Source organism: Squalius cephalus (genome assembly GCF_949319135.1).
Source record: "Squalius cephalus genome assembly, chromosome: 25".
Lineage (NCBI taxonomy): Eukaryota > Metazoa > Chordata > Actinopteri > Cypriniformes > Leuciscidae > Squalius > Squalius cephalus.
This window is the reverse complement of record NC_137146.1, coordinates 28059432-28081995: the sequence shown is the minus strand read 5'-3', so window position 1 is coordinate 28081995 and position 22564 is coordinate 28059432. Positions and strand designations below refer to the sequence as shown.

The following is a 22564-nucleotide window of genomic DNA, read 5'->3' as shown; positions in this document are numbered from 1 at the left end:
TTGTATGGACAAAAATAAACCCTGATGCTGAGTCTGAAATCAAATACTTCCCTACTATACAGTATGCAAACAGAGTAGTATGTCCAAATACATAGTATTCGAAAAACAGAAGGTGAAAGCCCCCGGATGACCAACTACTTCTGGTGAGATTCTGAAGTGTGCATACGATGGACACTTTCCTATCCCATGAGGCACTCCTCGCCAGTAACACCAGCACTCCTCACCAGTAACACCAGCAATCCTCACCAGTGACACCAGCACTCATTACCAGTGACACCAGCACTCCTCACCAGTGACACACCAGCACTCATCACCAGTGACACACCAGCACTCATCACCAGTGACACCAGCACTCATCACCAGTGACACACCAGCACTCATCACCAGTGACACCAGCACTCATCACCAGTGACACCAGCACTCATACCAGCACTCATCACCAGTGACACCAGCACTCATCACCAGTGACACCAGCACTCATCACCAGTGACACCAGCACTCATCACCAGTAACACCAGCACTCATCACCAGTGACACAAGCACTCATCACCAGTGACACCAGCACTCATCACCAGTGACACCAGCACTCATCACCAGTAACACCAGCACTCATCACCAGTGACACAAGCACTCATCACCAGTGACACCAGCACTCATCACCAGTGACACCAGCACTCCTCACCAGTAACACCAGCACTCCTCACCAGTGACACCAGCACTCCTCGCCAGTGACACCAGCACTCCACGCCAGTGACACCAGCACTCATCACCAGTGACACCAGCACTCATCACCGGCACTCATCACCAGTGACACCAGCACTCATCACCAGTGACACCAGCACTCCTCACCAGTTACACCAGCACTCCTCACCAGTGACACCAGCACTCATCACCAGTGACACCAGCACTCATCACCAGTGACACCAGCACTCATCACCGGCACTCCTCACCAGTAACACCAGCACTCCTCACCAGTAACACCAGCACTCATCACCAGTGACACCAGCACTCATCACCAGTAACACCAGCACTCCTCGCCAGTGACACCAGCACTCATCACCAGTAACACCAGCACTCATCACCAGTGACACCAGCACTCCTCACCAGTGACACCAGCACTCATCACCAGTGACACCAGCACTCATCACCAGTAACACCAGCACTCATCACCAGTAACCCCAGCACTCATCAACAGTGACACCAGCACTCATCACCGGCACTCCTCACCAGTAACACCAGCATTCATCACCAGTGATACCAGCACTCATCACCAGTAACACCAGCACTCCTCACCAGTAACACCAGCACTCATCACCAGTGACACCAGCACTCATCACCAGTAACACCAGCACTCCTCACCAGTAACACCAGCACTCCTCGCCAGTGACGCCAGCACTCATCACCAGTGACACCAGCACTCATCACCAGTGACACCAGCACTCATCACCAGTGACACCAGCACTCATCACCAGTGACACACCAGCACTCATCACCAGTGACACCAGCACTCATCACCAGTGACACCAGCACTCATCACCAGTGACACCAGCACTCATCACCAGTGACACACCAGCACTCATCACCAGTGACACCAGCACTCATCACCAGTGACACCAGCACTCATCACTGGCATTCATCACCAGTAACACCAGCACTCCTCACCAGTGACACCAGCACTCATCACCAGTAACACCAGCACTCATCACCAGTGACACCAGCACTCATCACCAGTGACACCAGCACTCATCATCAGTAACACCAGCACTCATCACCAGTAACACCAGCACTCATCACCAGTGACACCAGCACTCATCACCAGTGACACCAGCACTCCTCGCCAGTAACACCAGCACTCATCACCAGTGACACCAGCACTCATCACCAGTGACACCAGCACTCATCACCAGTGACACCAGCACTCATCACCAGTGACACACCAGCACTCATCACCAGTGACACCAGCACTCATCACCAGTGACACCAGCACTCATCACTGGCATTCATCACCAGTAACACCAGCACTCCTCACCAGTGACACCAGCACTCATCACCAGTAACACCAGCACTCATCACCAGTGACACCAGCACTCATCACCAGTGACACCAGCACTCATCATCAGTAACACCAGCACTCATCACCAGTAACACCAGCACTCATCACCAGTGACACCAGCACTCATCACCAGTGACACCAGCACTCATCACCAGTGACACCAGCACTCATCACCAGTAACACCAGCACTCATCACCAGCACTCATCACCAGTGACACCAGCACTCATCACCGGCACTCCTCACCAGTAACACCAGCACTCCTCACCAGTAACACCAGCACTCATCACCAGTGACACCAGCACTCATCATCAGTAACACCAGCACTCCTCGCCAGTGACACCAGCACTCATCACCAGTAACACCAGCACTCATCACCAGTGACACCAGCACTCCTCACCAGTGACACCAGCACTCATCACCAGTGACACCAGCACTCATCACCAGTAACACCAGCACTCATCACCAGTAACACCAGCACTCATCAACAGTGACACCAGCACTCATCACCGGCACTCCTCACCAGTAACACCAGCATTCATCACCAGTGATACCAGCACTCATCACCAGTAACACCAGCACTCCTCACCAGTAACACCAGCACTCATCACCAGTGACACCAGCACTCATCACCAGTAACACCAGCACTCCTCGCCAGTAACACCAGCACTCCTCGCCAGTGACACCAGCACTCATTGCCAGTGACACCAGCACTCATTGCCAGTGACACCAGCACTCATCACCAGTGACACCAGCACTCATCACCAGTAACACCAGCACTCATTACCAGTAACACCAGCACTCCTAACCAGTAACACCAGCACTCCCCACCAGTAACACCAGCACTCCTAACCAGTAACACCAGCACTCCTCACCAGTAACACCAGCACTCCTTGCCAGTAACACCAGCACTCCTCGCCAGTAACACCAGCACTCATCACCAGTGACACACCAGCACTCATTACCAGTAACACCAGCACTCCTAACCAGTAACACCAGCACTCCTCACCAGTAACACCAGCACTCCTTGCCAGTAACACCAGCACTCCTCGCCAGTAACACCAGCACTCATCACCAGTGACACACCAGCACTCATTACCAGTAACACCAGCACTCCTAACCAGTAACACCAGCACTCCCCACCAGTAACACCAGCACTCCTAACCAGTAACACCAGCACTCCTCACCAGTAACACCAGCACTCCTTGCCAGTAACACCAGCACTCCTCGCCAGTAACACCAGCACTCATCACCAGTGACACACCAGCACTCATTACCAGTAACACCAGCACTCCTAACCAGTAACACCAGCACTCCTCACCAGTAACACCAGCACTCCTTGCCAGTAACACCAGCACTCATCACCAGTGACACCAGCACTCCTCGCCAGTAACATACAAATTGAGTTTATTTACTTCTAAACATTAATTTATTACTATTACATTTATTTATGTTTATATTATTACTTGGATTTTTGGTGTTTTCTGCACATAGTTTTATATTAAAAATATACATCTGGCATATATAAATATAAATATACTTCTAATGCATAATGCACATATATGCATAAAATGTAAATATTAATTTTACTAGAAGCAATAATTTTATGATAATATCAATGCATAAACATAAATTGAGTTTCAAACTTGCATCTATCTAAAATTGAGTTTAGATACTTCAAAACATGTATTACTATTATATTTATTTATGCTTGTCTTTTTACTTGCATCTATATACAAATAAATAATTATAATATATTATGTTAAATTTAATCAAGTACATTTTTTCTTATTTTTGTAATTTATTCTTAATACTTGCATGTTCTGCCATACACACAGGTTGCACATTTTCATGAAGGCTTCTAACCACTAGAGGCCAGCACATCCATTTCTAAATCACCAGAGTGACTACATGTATATCACAGCATTAAAGAAAGTAATAACCAGCTACAATAGGAGACACAGACACACTTCATATTTGATCAACTTCAATATCAGACTCTCAAATTAGTGAGAAATAACCATTTGACCCTTGATTGTAATTTTTGAATCAGAGATGCCCTTTCACAGCGTGTTCGCTTATGTATGCATACATGCGTGTTTGTGTGTGACATCTAGTTATAATACAGGGAGACGCGCTTTATAGCCCAACTCATGCCTCTATTCTTCCTCAACAATACACGTCACATGACACAGCGCTCTCTCCTATCACCACGACAACACATAATGGCCACTTCACAAAGCAATCGGGTGAGAAATCCAATTTCTCCAAACGACTCTCACCCACTCAAGCCACAGATAAAGAGTGTGTGTGTCTGTGTTATAAAACGCTTCATGCCTTTAAGATCAGACAGAGAGACAGGTGCTTATACAGCAGGACCATCAGAGAGGTGGAAGAGCCAAGCGTTCACTAAACTAACCCTAAACATGAGCCTGAATCATAGAGATGCTTCCCTTCAAAAAATAATAAACAGTGAAAGTGCAGAAAACTGCAGTGTGTGTGTGTGTGTGTGTGTGTGTGTGTGTGTGTGTGTGTGTGTGTGTGTGTATCAATGCTGTATGTCAGTCCGGTGTCACAAATTGGTTATGATTTATTATCACCCATGATGAGTCAAACCTGGGCGTCTGGCCTTACTTTACTGGGATCTGCCAGCCAGACGACAAACACACACACACACACACACACACACACACACACACACACACACACACACACACACGCTCTCTCGCTCTCTCTCTCTCTCTCTCTCTCTCTCTCCCTCTCCCCCCTCTCCCTCTCCCCCCTCTCCCTCTCCCTCTCCCCCCTCTCCCTCTCTCTCTCTCTCTCTCTCTCTCTCTCTCTCTCTCTCTCTCTCTCTCTCTCTCTCTCTCTCTCTCTACACATTATAATGACAGGGAATAATTATCCTCATTATCATCATCATCACTGATAATCATCCGTCTCAGAAAATAACAGACAGATTCTGGATATTCTCATTAAAAGCAAGACGTCTAAACTCATCTCAATCGTCTCATGAGCCGTACTTCAAGTAAAACAAAAAAAAAACAGTCTGTACTATTTTCAAAGTTACTTACTTTGTGTTTAAGCTTTTCTTACAAAAATTAATATTGTGCAGCAACAGTATCCAATTGGGAAAAAAGTGTAAAGGTTTTAATATTGTATGCGTCTAAAATATTATATTAGCATGATACATGTCCAGAAAGAAATGGTACATGACAGGTTACACACTGTATACTTTACATAAATAAATAAAAACGTGATTATTACCCTAGAACTCATTCATATATTTGCATTGTACATAATACAATTAATTACATTACAACAGTATTTTGTAAAAAAAAAAAAAAAAAAAAAAAAATGATACCCAAAACAAATAAAAGTAGATTGTTCAAACATTTGGGGTTGTTGATGAATGATGCTGAAAATCCAGCTATGCTTTTGTAAAAATTGTCTATATATATATATATATATATATATATATATATATATATATATATATATATATATATATATATATATATATATATTCACACAGAACACTTTTATCTTTTATTTTAAATTGTAATAATATTTCACAATATTATTGTTTTTACTGTATTTGTGATCAAATAAATGCAGCCTTAAAAAATACAAAATAGAATATATACAAAAATATTTTTTTATAAATTATGTATTTACTTTTTATTATCTTATAAGAATGAAGTTTTATTGATTATTTATATGTAAAAAAAAATAGTTAATTAAATCAAAATGAATTTATTGTTAGAAAAGAATAAAAAGTAATAAATAAACAATAAATGCATCAATTAAGCGAAATTATTACAAAATTACTTAATTTAGATATTTCTTAATAAAAATGTGGGGGTTGCAAACAGAAGTTACTCTACTAAAAAGAAGCGAAAAGTCCATCTCAGGACCGTCAGAAGACTGAAGTTCCCCTCAGCCACAGGTCACATGACTGCAGTTCTGGCCAATTAATGCCATTAAAGTCTGATAAACGACACAAACTCTGTCACTCATCTGAGTGATTGAACAATACAAACCCAGCCTGTGTGAGAACAGGAGCTCGTGTAGTCCTGAAGTTTCTGTTTCAACATCAACACGGGTATAAATGAACATGAACAAGTCATGTGACAGGCAGCTAATACACACTTAAGCCATAAACATACTCTAGTCATGTGATCAATGCAGTGCAAGTGTGCATATTTAACCTATTTAAACTATGACAGGAACATAACCACTCACATGAGTGTTTTAGGTCTTAAAGACAAACTCATTCTGTACATTTAACAATGAGAAATGCATCAGAAGGCATGAGTCAATCAAACGCTTGGGGCGTTCGGTGTGTGTACTGTGTGCAGATGTGTTTCAGACGCTTCTTTAAAGAACAAAAGCACAATGCATTATTCAGTCCAACATTTCAAAGGTTTCAAGGATAAACATTCGGCACGTCCTGGCGTATATCTTATATCTGAGTTTGTGTGGACTGACGAGACAGTGATGAGAGACAGTGACAGGAAATGAACACAAACCATGAACACACATGAGAACACACACCAAAACACACACGAGAACACACACGAGAACTCTCATGGAGCCAGAACTAAAATGAAGCCATAACCAGTCAAACCAGCTGCTATAGAGAACTAGAAAAACTGGATATCAGTAATCAGCAAACTAGGTGCAAACACAGACACTCACACACTCTCTCTGTCTCTCTCACACACACACTCACTCACACTCTCAAACACTCTCTCTTACACACACTCTCTTTCACACTCACACATTCTCTCACACACTCTCTCTCACACACACACGCACGTACTCACACACTTTCTCTTTCACACTCACACACTCTCTCTCTCACACACACACACACACACACTCACACACACACGTCTGGTTCACTATCTCTGTGGGGACTCTCCATAGACTTAAAGGTATAGCGGAGGATTTTCCCAAATTTTAGAAAAGAACCGCCCTCTCCACTTTTTGAAAAAATGCACATGCGCAACACTCTACCTGCTCCCGAGAGGGAACGCCTATTAAACGTGTGCACGAGAGAGCATGCACGAGCTAATCATAGCTTACATTAACTTTTACTAGCAGTGATTTTAAATGGATTTCTCCAAATAGCATGCCAAACTTTACCTGTCAAGAAACTTCGCGTCTGAGGCATCAGTGGGAAGCCCAACCTGTGTTTTGAGCGCACGCCATCGTGTGAATCGTGACCACGAGCACGTACGACGGCCTTACGTAAACATATCACCAGAATGATTGACACTTATGAGGACCAATAGTCTTGATGATCCACCCGGAAAAAGAAAATCCTCCGCTATACCTTTAATGGTTTTTATACTGTACAAACTGTATATTCTATCTCCTTACACTAACCCTACCCCTAAACCTACCCATCACAGAAAACTTTCTGCATTTTTACATTTTCAAAAAAATATAATTTGGTATGTTTATTAACCCATTTCCCTCATGGGGACCACTGGCTGGTCCCCACAATGGAGGTGATCTCAGGTTTTACTATCCTTGTGGGGTTCCCACAATGTAATATAAACCAAACGCACACACACACACACACACACACACACACACACACACACACTCTCACATTCACTCACACACACGCTCTCTCTCTCTCACACACTCACTTACTCACACACACACACACACACACACACACACACACACACACACAATACCTACATTAGTTAATATGAACTAACAGTGAACACATGTACAGCATTTATTAATCTAAGTTTGTTAAAATAAAACAAATAAAAAATAAAAAATAAAATATATATATAGACCTTATTGTAAAGTGTTTCCAACACATCAAAGTAGTTCCTAGACAAATATGAAGTAATTTCATATTTGCTGCTAAAATTTAGGTCATTATTTGAAACAAATCAAAAATATATTAATGGGATCATATAGCCTGGTTAAAACCAGACCATTCTCAGTAGTAACTGAGTTATGGTCTGTCAAAGCTCCATAGACAAATCATTTCCAAAGAGGCGTCACCAACGGACGTCGCTCAAATGCCTCTGGGCGCAATTGGATAGACCTAAAACCAATCAGAGCGATCGTCATCGTGTAAAGCCATATGCTGCGTCCAAGTTACACTACGCCATAAAAGTATGTACTCTTTTTGTGAAGAAAAGGTATTTACTTTTGAATGTGTAGCAAAAAAGTAGGCAAGCTTTGGGACATACTCGTCATCTTTATCGGACGGATCTGTTGCGTGCATCCTGTCACGTAAACTGCCCTGTCAATCATCGTGTCACAGTTAAAATCCTCTATTAAATCTAATTTAATTTCCTACCGTTTCGGAGAGAAATGTAGTAGCACGTTCATCTGCCAGTGGGTCTTTCATGGAGACTGTCCTCATGTGTTTGCAATTTGAATATAATAATGCATTTAAAAGTTGAACAGACGTCGCTCAAATGCCTCTGGGCGCAATTGGATAGACCTAAAACCAATCAGAGCGATCGTCATCTTGTAAAGCCCGCCCCAACGTTTCTGATTGATGCCGCGATTTCTAGGCCATGGAAATGGGCTTGAATGAGTTCTTTGCCAGACTACTTCTTGAGCAAATCTGAATTTGCCGGAAGTTGTCTGGGTTTTCCCAGGCTAGGGATCATCAGTATGAATCAAATAAACTGAAGAGATTAATCTGTCATTTATTCCTGTGATCAAAGCTGAATTCTCAGCATCATTACTCCAGTCTTCAGTGTCACATGATCCTTCACAAATCACTCTAATATGATGAGTTGATGCTCATGGAACATTTATGATTATTATCAACGTTAAAAACAACTTAATAAACAACTAAAATGGAAAGTACAAAAAAACAACATTCAAATAGAAACATTTTGTAACAATGTAAAAGTTGTTCTTACTGACGACACTTTTTGTTTCATGCTGCAGATTCAGGGAAACTATCAGAAAAACTGAGTACAACCAAACCAGCTCTAACCATCATGAACTATACTAGACCATCATGAACTAGACCATCATGAACTACACTGGACCATCATGAACTATACTAGACCATCATGAACACTAGACCATAATGAACTATACTGGACCATCATGAACTATACTGGACCATCATGAACTATACTAGACCATCATGAACTATACTAGACCATCATGAACACTAGACCATAATGAACTATACTGGACCATCATGAACTACACTGTACCATCATGAACTATACTGGACCATAATGAACTATACTGGACCATCATGAACTATACTGGACCATCATGAACTATACTGGACCATCATGAACACTAGACCATAATGAACTATACTGGACCATCATGAACTATACTGGACCATCATGAACTATACTGGACCATCATGAACTATACTGGACCATCATGAACTATACTAGACCATCATGAACTATACTGGACCATCATGAACTATACTAGACCATCATGAACACTAGACCATAATGAACTATACTGGACCATCATGAACTATACTAGACCATCATGAACTATACTAGACCATCATGAACACTAGACCATAATGAACTATACTAGACCATCATGAACTATACTAGACCATCATGAACTATACTAGACCATCATGAACTATACTAGACCATCATGAACACTAGACCATAATGAACTATACTGGACCATCATGAACTATACTAGACCATCATGAACTATACTAGACCATCATGAACTATACTGGACCATCATGAACTATACTGGACCATCATGAACTATACTGGACCATCATGAACTATACTGGACCATCATGAACTATACTGGACCATCATGAACTATACTAGACCATCATGAAAACTAGACCATAATGAACTATACTGGACCATCATGAACTATACTAGACCATCATGAACTATACTAGACCATCATGAACACTAGACCATAATGAACTATACTGGACCATCATGAACTATACTAGACCATCATGAACTATACTAGACCATCATGAACTATACTGGACCATCATGAACTATACTAGACCATCATGAACACTAGACCATAATGAACTATACTGGACCATCATGAACTATACTAGACCATCATGAACTATACTAGACCATCATGAACACTAGACCATAATGAACTATACTAGACCATCATGAACTATACTAGACCATCATGAACTATACTAGACCATCATGAACACTAGACCATAATGAACTATACTGGACCATCATGAACTATACTAGACCATCATGAACTATACTAGACCATCATGAACTATACTAGACCATCATGAACACTAGACCATAATGAAGTATACTGGACCATCATGAACTATACTGGACCATCATGAACTATACTGGACCATCATGAACTATACTGGACCATCATGAACTATACTGGACCGTCATGAACTATACTGGACCATCATGAACACTAGACCATAATGAACTATACTGGACCATCATGAACTATACTAGACCATCATGAACTATACTAGACCATCATGAACACTAGACCATAATGAAGTATACTGGACCATCATGAACTATACTGGACCATCATGAACTATACTGGACCATCATGAACTATACTGGACCATCATGAACTATACTGGACCGTCATGAACTATACTGGACCATCATGAACACTAGACCATAATGAACTATACTGGACCATCATGAACTATACTGGACCATCATGAACTATACTGGACCATCATGAACTATACTGGACCATCATGAACTATACTAGACCATCATGAACTATACTGGACCATCATGAACTATACTAGACCATCATGAACTATACTAGACCATCATGAACTATACTGGACCATAATGAACTATACTGGACCATCATGAACTATACTGGACCATCATGAACTATACTAGACCATCATGAACTATACTAGACCATCATGAACTATACTAGACCATAATGAACACTAGACCATAATGAACTATACTGGACCATCATGAACTATACTAGACCATCATGAACTATACTAGACCATCATGAACTATACTAGACCATCATGAACACTAGACCATAATGAACTATACTGGACCATCATGAACTATACTGGACCATCATGAACTATACTAGACCATCATGAACTATACTAGACCATCATGAACACTAGACCGTCATGAACTATACTGGACCTTCATGAACTATACTGGACCGTCATGAACTATACTGGACCATCATGAACTATACTAGACCATAATGAACTATACTGGACCATCATGAACTATACTGGACCATCATGAACTATACTGGACCATCATGAACTATACTGGACCATAATTAACTATACTGGACCATCATTAACTACACTGGACCATCATGAACTATACTGGACCATCATGAACTATACTGGACCATCATGAACTATACTAGTCCATAATGAACTATACTGGACCGTCATGAACTATACTGGACCATCATGAACTATACTGGACCATCATGAACTATACTGGACCATCATGAACTATACTGGACCATCATGAACTATACTAGACCGTCATGAACTATACTGGACCGTCATGAACTATACTGGACCGTCATGAACTATACTGGACCATCATGAACTATACTGGACCGTCATGAACTATACTGGACCATCATGAACTATACTGGACCATCATGAACTATACTGGACCATCATGAACTATACTGGACCATCATGAACTATAATGGACCATCATGAACTATACTGGACCATCATGAACTATACTAGACCATCATGAACTATACTAGACCATCATGAACTATACTGGACCATCATGAACTATACTGGACCATCATGAACTATACTGGACCATCATGAACTATACTGGACCATCATGAACTATACTAGTCCATAATGAACTATACTGGACCATCATGAACTATACTAGTCCATAATGAACTATACTGGACCGTCATGAACTATACTGGACCGTCATGAACTATACTGGACCATCATGAACTATACTGGACCGTCATGAACTATACTGGACCATCATGAACTATACTGGACCGTCATGAACTATACTGGACCATCATGAACTATACTAGTCCATAATGAACTATACTGGACCATCATGAACTATACTAGTCCATAATGAACTATACTGGACCGTCATGAACTATACTGGACCGTCATGAACTATACTGGACCATCATGAACTATACTGGACCATCATGAACTATACTAGACCATCATGAACTATACTGGACCATCATGAACTATACTGGACCATCATGAACTATACTAGACCATAATGAACTATACTGGACCATCATGAACTATACTGGACCATCATGAACTATACTGGACCGTCATGAACTATACTGGACCGTCATGAACTATACTGGACCATCATGAACTATACTGGACCGTCAAGAACTATACTAGACCATAATGAACTATACTGGACCATCATGAACTATACTGGACCATCATGAACTATACTAGACCATCATGAACTATACTGGACCATCATGAACTATACTGGACCATCATGAACTATACTGGACCATCATGAACTATACTGGACCATCATGAACTACACTGGACCATCATGAACTATACTGGACCATCATGAACTATACTGGACCATCATGAACTACACTGGACCATAATGAACTATACTGGACCATCATGAACTATACTGGACCATCATGAACTATACTGGACCATCATGAACTATACTGGACCATCATGAACTACACTGGACCATCATGCTGGTCTTTCCAGCAGGACACACAGGAACTATACTATATTAATCATGGAAAGTCACATCCGGCATCCGAGGCCAGAGCATAAATGGGAGGACAGGAGAACACCTGGAAAAACATTTCCCCATCAGAACCAGGAGCTTCAGGATGAGGGACAGATCGGCGGTCTGTAAAGTCCATAAACACAGAAACTTCCTAAAGGAGCAGCAGCTGGACATATTTCACAGGCTCTGAACAGGCTCTCGGGGCTTTAGCAGCTTCCATGAGTCTATTTTCATATCAAGACGACAGACTGGGACGTCCTGAGATGAGCACTGCAGCTTGGGCACTGAAATCTGAAGTCACACTTGTTTTAAACTCAGGATAACTTCAGATCAGCTGATTATTTAACACAGGCTCACTGGAAAAACGTTCCTGTGGCAAAACGCAAAATACGTACAATAGGTACATATCACTGCAGATTCTAACAGAAATGAACACTAGAAGCAGTGAAACAGCAAGAACTTTTCACACACAAGTATGATTACAGGGGCAGATTATGGATTTATAAAGACTTGTTTTCACACGGCTTCTTGAACAATTATGTTATGACCTCAAAACACTTTTTACCATAGTGTATGATTTGTAAACAAATATAGTTAAAAAACAAGCTAAAATGTCATGGTTACGATTACGTTCTTATGTCGCATTTGCTCTTGTTAACACTATCAGGGAGGTTTAGGGTTTAGTGTACGTAACTTTAAAACGTGATGGAGCATTAATCTTTCACTCACCGGACAGAACTGCAGTGATACGTACAAACTTCGACGTAATAAAACGTTGCCATATTCATGTTCATCTGTTCTGGAAAAAACTAAACATACTTTTAGCGCCACTCACTGGGCATTTCACTTTGAAACTGTCGCAAAAGGTGCACGGCGCAACATATTTAGCGTTTTGTTGCCACAGGTAAGTTTTCCGAATGAGCCCGAGCTGTGATTATTATTTACATGTTAACTGATAAAAGGCAGAAATAAAAATAAAATCACAAAAAAATAATGCATTTAGGGATAAAACATGATAAAACAATGTAAAATATGAAGAATTGATGTTCATTTTGAGGTTTGCTAAAGATAACATTTCACAGTGTTATTAAATTATTAGTGTTCTTAATCCTGAAAAGCCTACTGTATCATATTTCAAAGGCCTTAAATGATCCAGATGATTAAAACTTTGCTGAAAAACCTGTTCCGTTCACAATCCACAACATGCCTTCTGTCGTCTGATTGACAGTTTATACTTCTTTAGCAAGTAAAAGCCTTTTAGTATAATTGTACAAACGTCCATGTTAAGCTTGTGTCTTTTTGCTGTGAAACTTTTACTGTTTTTTATAAAGTAAACGTAAGAATAACTTATATTGTTAGTAATATGATGTATTACGTATTCCTGTGTGACAAAAATTTATTTTAAGATTGAGTATTTTAGGTTGAATAAGGTTGAATATGGTCGAATAAGACATTATTGGTAGACAGAGTGACAGAGTAAAAATCTCATTGATTTACATTACAAGCATCAGAATTTCATCTTACTTTTTGATCATATAAATATCAGCAACTGCACAAAATGTCATATTTTAGCTCAGTTTGGGCCTCAAAATATGGAGGAAGAAACACCTCAGTTTGTATTGTATGTATTAAAACTATATCCTACTATATGAGCCATTAAAGCTTAATGCATCAAATATAAAATGCATACTAATATTTATATATTTTGTCTAAAGAGTCAATAAAATGCTTATAAGTGAACGCCTAAAGCATCGCTAAAACATTTAAATGAAAGAGCCCTTCTTGTGTTAGCATCATAATACTAGAAATTGAATAATATTGGAAAGGAAAGCCTTAATGTTACTTCAACCACACAAGGCCAAGCACATCAAATAAGCCCTGGACATCTGACAGAAACACACAAAGACGCAAAGCTACTTAGGTTCACCATGTGCACAGCATATAGCAGAATAATATTCAGATCTAATCCTCAGTCATGAGAAATGAGCACAGAAGCAGTGAGTGGAAACATCTCGAAGGGTACAGGAGAGAAATCAGTGAGAGACAAAGATGTAAAAATAGAAAAATCAACAAGAGAGACGATGCAAGACTAACAGGATGTAATGCATGGTGCACTGAGATCTGTTGCTGCATGTCAACAAGGACAGACGACGAGAGTGTGTGAGGGATGTTGCGTGGCTCTCGGCGGTCTCTCACACACATTCAGGCGTTTGACTGAGTCCTGGAAGAGATGTTACCATGACACCCGGCGGAAAAAAAGCTCCAGCCTCCCAAGATGAGCAGCATCTCTCCAGACACACACAAGCCTGAGCGCTTTCCTGAGTCTACAGCTGCTCTGCGGCAGATCACGGAGAACAACCCAAACAAGACCGACAGCTCAAATGACTCTCTCTGTAAAGTCACGTCATTTCGGATGCAAAATATATAGTGTTTTTCTACCCACCCTCCTAAGTACCATGCAATAACATGTTATATGAATATATGGTTATCATTCAGTCCAAACTACCAGCATTCTTTTTGTTAAGGGTGCTGCTATTAAAATACATTTTGATTAGAGATGCACGGATATTAAAATTTTGGCTTATACCGATAATTCTTTATATTTGAAAGCCAAAAATCAATATATTGCCCGATAAATCTAAATCCAAATTTGTATGTAATTTTTGAGAGCCTGATTACAAAAACAAAAGTCTCACCTTTAAAAGCCATGTCTCAAGCACACAATTATCATGTATAATTAATTCTATGTTAATTTTCTGCAGACTATATGACAGACTTGCACATGTTGCACTTAACTTTATTTTCCTTTTTGAAGTGATTTCCATCATATTTCAAGCAATTCAAAACCATCATGTTGAACAGTGCACATCTGAAGTGTCTCAGATGAAGGAAATAATCCATTATTTATCAGCTTTAATATATCGGCCACATTTTCTTATCTTTTCTTATTTTCTATGCAGATTCACTCCCCCTACAAAATCTATGGAAGCTTGTTTCCGCCACAGAATAAAACATTTTAAAAGATAATTGCGACTTTTTATCTCACAATTGCGAGTTTACATCTCGCAATTCTGACTATTTCTCACAATTGCATGTTATAAAGTCAGAATTGCGAGATATAAAGTCAGAATTGCGTGAAATAAAGTCAGAATTGCGTGTTATAAAGTCAGAATTCTGACTTTTTTTCTCGCAATTGCGACTTTATATCACGCAATTCTGACTTTATAACATGCAATTACGAGTTTATATCTCGCAATTCTTTTCTCAGAATTGTGAGATATAAACTCACAATTGTGAGATATAAAGTCCAATTCTAAAGAAAAAAAAAACTTGACTTTTTTTTTTTATACCACAGAATAGTTTATATCTCACAATTCTGACTTTATAACACTCAATTGCGACTTTATTTCTCAGAATTGCGACTTTATATCTCGCAATTGCGACTTTATTTCTCACAATTCTGACAAAAAAAGTCACAATTCTGACTTGATATATCGCAATTGTGAGAAAAAAAGTCAGAATTATGAGATAAAAAGTCTAAATTATTATTATTTATTTATTATTCAGTGGAGGAAAACAAGCTTCCATAAAAATCACCACAGTCATTCTAGAACGATTAATTCTTCCCAGATAGAGCTGTTCAAGTCATCTGGTGAAGTTGTTTTCAATGTAATTCTTTTCCAATATCACGCAGCCCTAGTATTCAGCATTGTATAACACAGATCTTGGGTTCAGCAGTGTCTGCTTTCATGTATCGATGACAATATCCTCTGCTCTCAATGTCAAACATGTAGGTCTGCTTAAGATGCTAATGCTAATTAGCTTCATAGTATGGATTTGGCACAATGCAAGTGTAGCCAGAGCGTGCTGTTTACTAATTGAGCTAACATGGATTATCAATTGTGGTCGTGCTGAGAGGATGATTATAAATCACTAGGAACAAAAGCTGTTGTAGGCATTGAGATGTCACCAGAGCCCAGCAGGAACGGTCGGACTAATTAGCTTGCTGGCTAAACACAATTTATCAGGGCTTGACAACATTAGCAGCGACGCTAATGAACAAACTACGATTATAAACACACCAGAGAGACAAATCTCTTGTGCGGAGCTGAGATTAGCCATTATTCACGATGTGCTAGTCAGGGCCGAACAAGAGGAAACTTCCCAAATTCCATTGCTATGACAAAATCATGATGCTTTTCCTGGAGGAAAACTGCATCATTGAGAAAAAAAGATTTATTTAGCATGAGGTGGTCCGAAACTGGCAAGTCAAACTCTGCCCAATGAAGTTAGTCACACACACAGACTCACACAGGAAATTAGAGGAAGAGGTAATGATTAGGGAATTTATTTTTTTAGTAAAACACCAGTTTAATGTTATTGTTTTCATTTAGCTGAATTAATTATCAATAAATTAATTAAATCAAATAAAAACTGAGCTGTATACAAACATTTAAAATGCACAGAAGGCAGTTTTTATATCAACTTGCTGTGATATATTTGATATAATTATGTTTTTACTCCAATTCCTTGTTGAAATATAAACATTGAAATGCCAACGGTAATTCAAAATTGAAACATACATTAAATAATTAAGACAACAGGTTTAGTCAAAATATAATGAATGTGTAATCTAGTCAAGTGCAAAATATTAAGCAAATTGCTCCTCTCTATAGTTATTTTTCTAACGTTTATCATTGAATGGCTTTTCTGAGGTAAATGTAACATTACATGACCTTGTTCACAAGCTGTTATATTGGCATCATGAAACACTGTTTGAGACATGATACATTTCATGTATCTTTCAACATTCCTTCTGACGTTCATTCATGTTTATTTCATGCCATAACTAGTAGTAAAGAAGAGGAAGAGATGATCGGCTGAAGTGCCGCTTGAACTAAGGCGCTGCAGCTACAAATCATTTTTAGTGGATTTTTGTTCATGCATAGACTAAAATATCTCAGTTCATTAAAATGAAGATCAAATAAATTTGATAAATCGATAATGTCAAGCCAGCTCTATTGTCCACACATCTGACATGTTTACCTGTTATAGATAATTAAACATTGCCTTTCCGGACGTATAAAACTGTTCCAGCCGAAACCAAGCAATCCTTTTGGGTCACCGAAATGTCAGTGCATCACTAGTAATAAACAGTCAATATTCCTGGCCATTCCCAAGCATGGTGAAAAGAAATGGAAACACATGCAGATGAGACAACCACAATAACAGCTGAGAAAAACAAAAGTCCAAAAGCGAGGACGACCTCTGCCTTCTCTCACCCTCCATCGGCTAAAGGGATTTGGAAACAAATGTGGAATTTCTGATATCTTGACATCTAGTTTATCATAAACATGGGCAATCTGTATTCAAAATACATGGCAGCCTTGCATCAAAAAACAACATGGTGGATGTCGAAAGGCCATGTTTTCACTCACCCACAGACATAAATAGTGTGTGAAACACTGAAATAAGTATAGATAACCATGAGCATCACTCATGGTAGTCTCATGATAATTCATAACTAGGATTAGGGATGGACATTCATGCTTATTTTTTTTTTCTAAAAATTGCACGCTTGCATAAAAATCACATTGTACGAATTCATACGAAATCGCCAAATCATATACAACTATTTCTAATGAGATTGAGTTGGTCGTATACAATGATTGATCACATGTACAACAAAATGCTGATAACCATCTAAAGTTAGCTTATTATAAAAACCTAACAATGCAAAAACGCATATGTGATATTTTGAAATAATTTTTATGTCAAAGCATAAATAGACATGCACACAAAACACCTCTACCAAAATACCAGTTACGCGTCTTTACATGCCGAGCAAAATCAGGGTAATAGGCAAAAATATACTTGTTAGCTTAAAAAGTTTATAAACTTTAATAAACCAGGCATTTATATGTCTGGGTTAAAATTATTCAAGTAAACACACATTTATTGTCGTCACGAGAACAGTCAAGCCAGTAACATCCAGTTGTCATCTCAGAAAAATAATTATAAAAAATCCAATTTTAAGTCAGAATGTTTCAAGCATTCAAACTGGAAATGAAAGTTGAAGTTAAATCACATTAGAGATCAGCGTCTCAGAGCAAGAAAATAAATATTCATGCACGCTACATACCCTGTCTTTATCGTCGGCTACATCACACAGCACGTCGTCCAGGTCCAAGATCCCTCCGTCTCCATGTTCCAGCCGATGAACCTGAATCCAGTAGCCTGGGTCCTAAAAGAAGAGAAGTGGACAGAGAGAGTTACAATCAGTGTCACACCGACATCACACCATCTCAAAATATCCTCAGTAAAAGGCAACTAACTTTAGGCGAAAGGAAACTGTCAGGATTCCTGGCAAGAACTTGCATATAACAACCAGGGAAGAAATGGAGGAGTGTTCAGTATTGCATTAAATGAGATGATAGGCTTATTTAACAAAGTATCAATGCAAAAATAACTCTGTGTAATTAAATACAGATCATTTGACCTAATATTTGTGGGAGTTATATGTTTGAATCACGTCATTAGCTGTCTGCTGTCTTGTACCAGGACAAATAAAATGGGGATAGAATGGAATGATAAAAACAAACACATTTGAAAATGACAGTCTGATGTTTCCAAACAACATCAACAGCCAGTCACAGTCACACATTCCTCTGTGCTTGATGGTTTCAGCTCATCTGAAGCGCTGTAATCTCATAACTGGGCACAGCTGAATAACCCACAGTCAGCCTGGCATCCACAGACCCTGGAAGAGCTTCAAAGCCAGCTGATGATGAAGAAGAAAATGGGAGAAATTGGGGTCGCACACACCGATGGAATGCACGTCTATGCCGACTTCCAGTCTATGTCGGCCATTTGACCAGAGCAATGACTGATTTCCCTCTGTAGCTTTATGTGCCTTATCATCCATCCATCCATCCATCCATCCATCCATCCATCCATCCATCCATCTATCTATCTATCTATCTATCTATCTATCTATCTATCTATCTATCTATCTATCTATCTATCTATCTATCTATCTATCTATCTATCTATCTATCGTTTTTCCCTTTTCATCCCTAATCTGATGTATTTCCAAGTAAAACTGGATATGCAATCAGAAAAGAAAGTTTGGCACGACTCAATTTAATCCACAAGAACCGACTGGATGGTGAAAAGTCTCAATTCTGAATGTCAAATGTTTGGAAGTAAAGGGTTTCTGACGACGTCAGGCTAAATGAAAAGACATTGCAGATACAGAGCAAATTATATATAAGATATTATGAGAAATAAATTCACAGTACTGAAAAATAAAGCCTCAGTTGTGAGAAATAGATACAAAGTCACAATTCAGATTTGTTATATATATATAAAATTGTGAAAAATAATTGTCATATATATATATACACACACATATATATATATATATATATATATATATATATATATATATATATATATATATATATGAATTGTGCAGAACAAGAACAGAAACATGCATTAAGAAAGCAAATACATAATTTTTATGTAAAAGTAATTTTAAAATAATCGAAACAAAGATAAACGATTAAATATCCAATATTATACATCTAGTATCCAGCAGTCGAAAAGGCAATATTGCTAAATTAAAAATAAACTTCTAATATCGATGGATAACCAATATGGTACCAATATATTGTGCATCCCTAATGTTGACTAATTATTCCCCCCTTTTTTCCCTCTTAATATTTCTCCTAAAGAACGAGAGAGATACGAAATTTATTTGCAGGTTTTTGCAAGCATTAAAAAACCATAATTAAAACATAATTATAGCAATTATATAGAAATATAGTACATCCTAATACTTCACCAACCACAAAATAATTCAGCAGAATAATAAGTCACAATCAAATAAAACAGAAATTTGAACCCATTCAAAAAAGGAACAATGTCAACCAGTTCATCCAAGTTTTAACAGAGTTAATCTGGAAGACATTTTCAGGCCACAAACCCAGAACAAGACTCAGCAAATATTTGAACAAATTGGCTGCGGAGACGACATGCGCCGCTGGCCAGCGCTTCGTCCTCCCACATCCAGCGAGGCCGTTAAAACCCAGCAACTAACATGCAGATTTAAGATCAAATGGACCCAATAATCACCAAAAGCTGGATGGAAATGGAGATGAAATGAGAGGGAAAGGCTTGTTCTCCTGTTTGGAGGGATGTCTGTGCAGTTATTATTTATGAAGGAGGGTTTGCAGGGATGGCCCAGGTCTCTTATGCGTGATTTAAGAACTGAACCTTTGCACAAGGAGAAAAGAAGACATTGTCCCTCCGTGATATGAGGGATGAAATATTAAAGCATGAGGGGCAAAGGAAAGATAAATGAAGCAGGATACGTAGTTTAGCCCTGAGAGAGAGAAAGATCTGGCCTTTTCTGCAGGAAAGTCAAGTGTGTCATGATATGACATGCAGACAGGCTCTCACTACGCATCCAAAACCACACAAAAACATGTCGATAGTGTAAAGTCATGTGTTGATGAGGTACAATAAAGGGGTTACAAGTAATACTTTCTTTTTTGTTCATGTAGCTCAACTAGTAGAACATTGCACAACCAACGCAATCACATGAGTTTCAATTCCAGGAAACACTTAGATAACACTTTCTGTCAAATGAATTAATGTAACATGAATGTTTTTTTAAATGATGGGTTACAGTTAGCATGCATCTATTATCAGCCGCTCACATGTTGCTCACACCCTGCTATGTAAAGCGCTTTGAGTGCAGAGAAATTACGAATTATTAATTATTATGTCCCATGAGGAGGTCACCATGCCAGAGACATGATGATGGATGAAGATACCATTCCAGGATGGTGTGAGATCAGAGCAGACAGGGACGCCAATGCATTTAAAGGGGTGGTTGATTATGATTTGACTTTTCTAACTTTAGTTAGTGTGTAATGTTGCTGTTTGAGCATAAACAACATCTGCAAAGTTACAACGCTCAAAGTTCAGAGCAAAGGGAGATATTTGCTTTTACAGAAATCGCTTTTTAAGGACTACAACAAACGGCTGGTAGAGACTACACCACATTCCTCCCGGGTTAGTGACATCACAAACCCTAAAATTAACATAAACCCCGCCCACTGAACACGATTTATAGATTATCAAGACAGAATAAGCTAATCAATGACTAGAACACATCAGCTACATAAATTCATCAACTAACCATTCAGAAATGTTGTCTACATGTTGTCACTTCTTCTTGAGTCTCTCCATCTTTCTGACTTCGGTTTGACCATAAAAGATTAAAAGTGTTTAAGATTTTCAGTGCATGTGTGTGTGAGGTAAAAGGACACAAGCTCTTGAGGCTCCGCCCCCTGTGCCAGGAGCAGCAGCTCATTTGCATTTAAAGGGACGGACACAAAACGGTGCGTTTTTGCTCACCCTCAAAAAGTGACGACTTTAACATGCTATATAAAAATATCTGTGGGGTATTTTGAGCTAAAACTTCACATACACACTCTGGGGACATCAAATCAAAAAGACTTATTTTACATCTTGTGAAAAGGGCATTATACCACCCCTTTAAATAATGTGTTACAATAAAGGGGTTACAAGTAACACTATTGTTTTTTGTTCATGTAGCTCAACCGGTTGAACGTAGCACCACCAATGCCAATAACATGGGGTTGATTCCTGGGAAACATATATGGTGATAAAATGCACACCCTAAAGTCACTTTGGATAACAGTTTATGCCAAATAAATAAATGTA

General features: G+C 39.2%; 1 protein-coding gene across 3 annotated transcripts in view; it reads right to left on the bottom strand.

Annotated features, from left to right (window-relative positions):
• Nucleotides 1-22564, bottom strand: part of pard3aa (par-3 family cell polarity regulator alpha, a) — a 461686-nt gene that overhangs the window by 386679 nt on the left and 52443 nt on the right. For all 3 annotated transcript variants that reach the window (XM_079863216.1, XM_079863217.1, XM_079863218.1), the window contains exon 2: nucleotides 18951-19052. In XM_079863216.1, the coding sequence (XP_079719342.1) occupies nucleotides 18951-19052 (102 nt within the window). The remainder of the gene's footprint in view (nucleotides 1-18950; nucleotides 19053-22564) is intronic.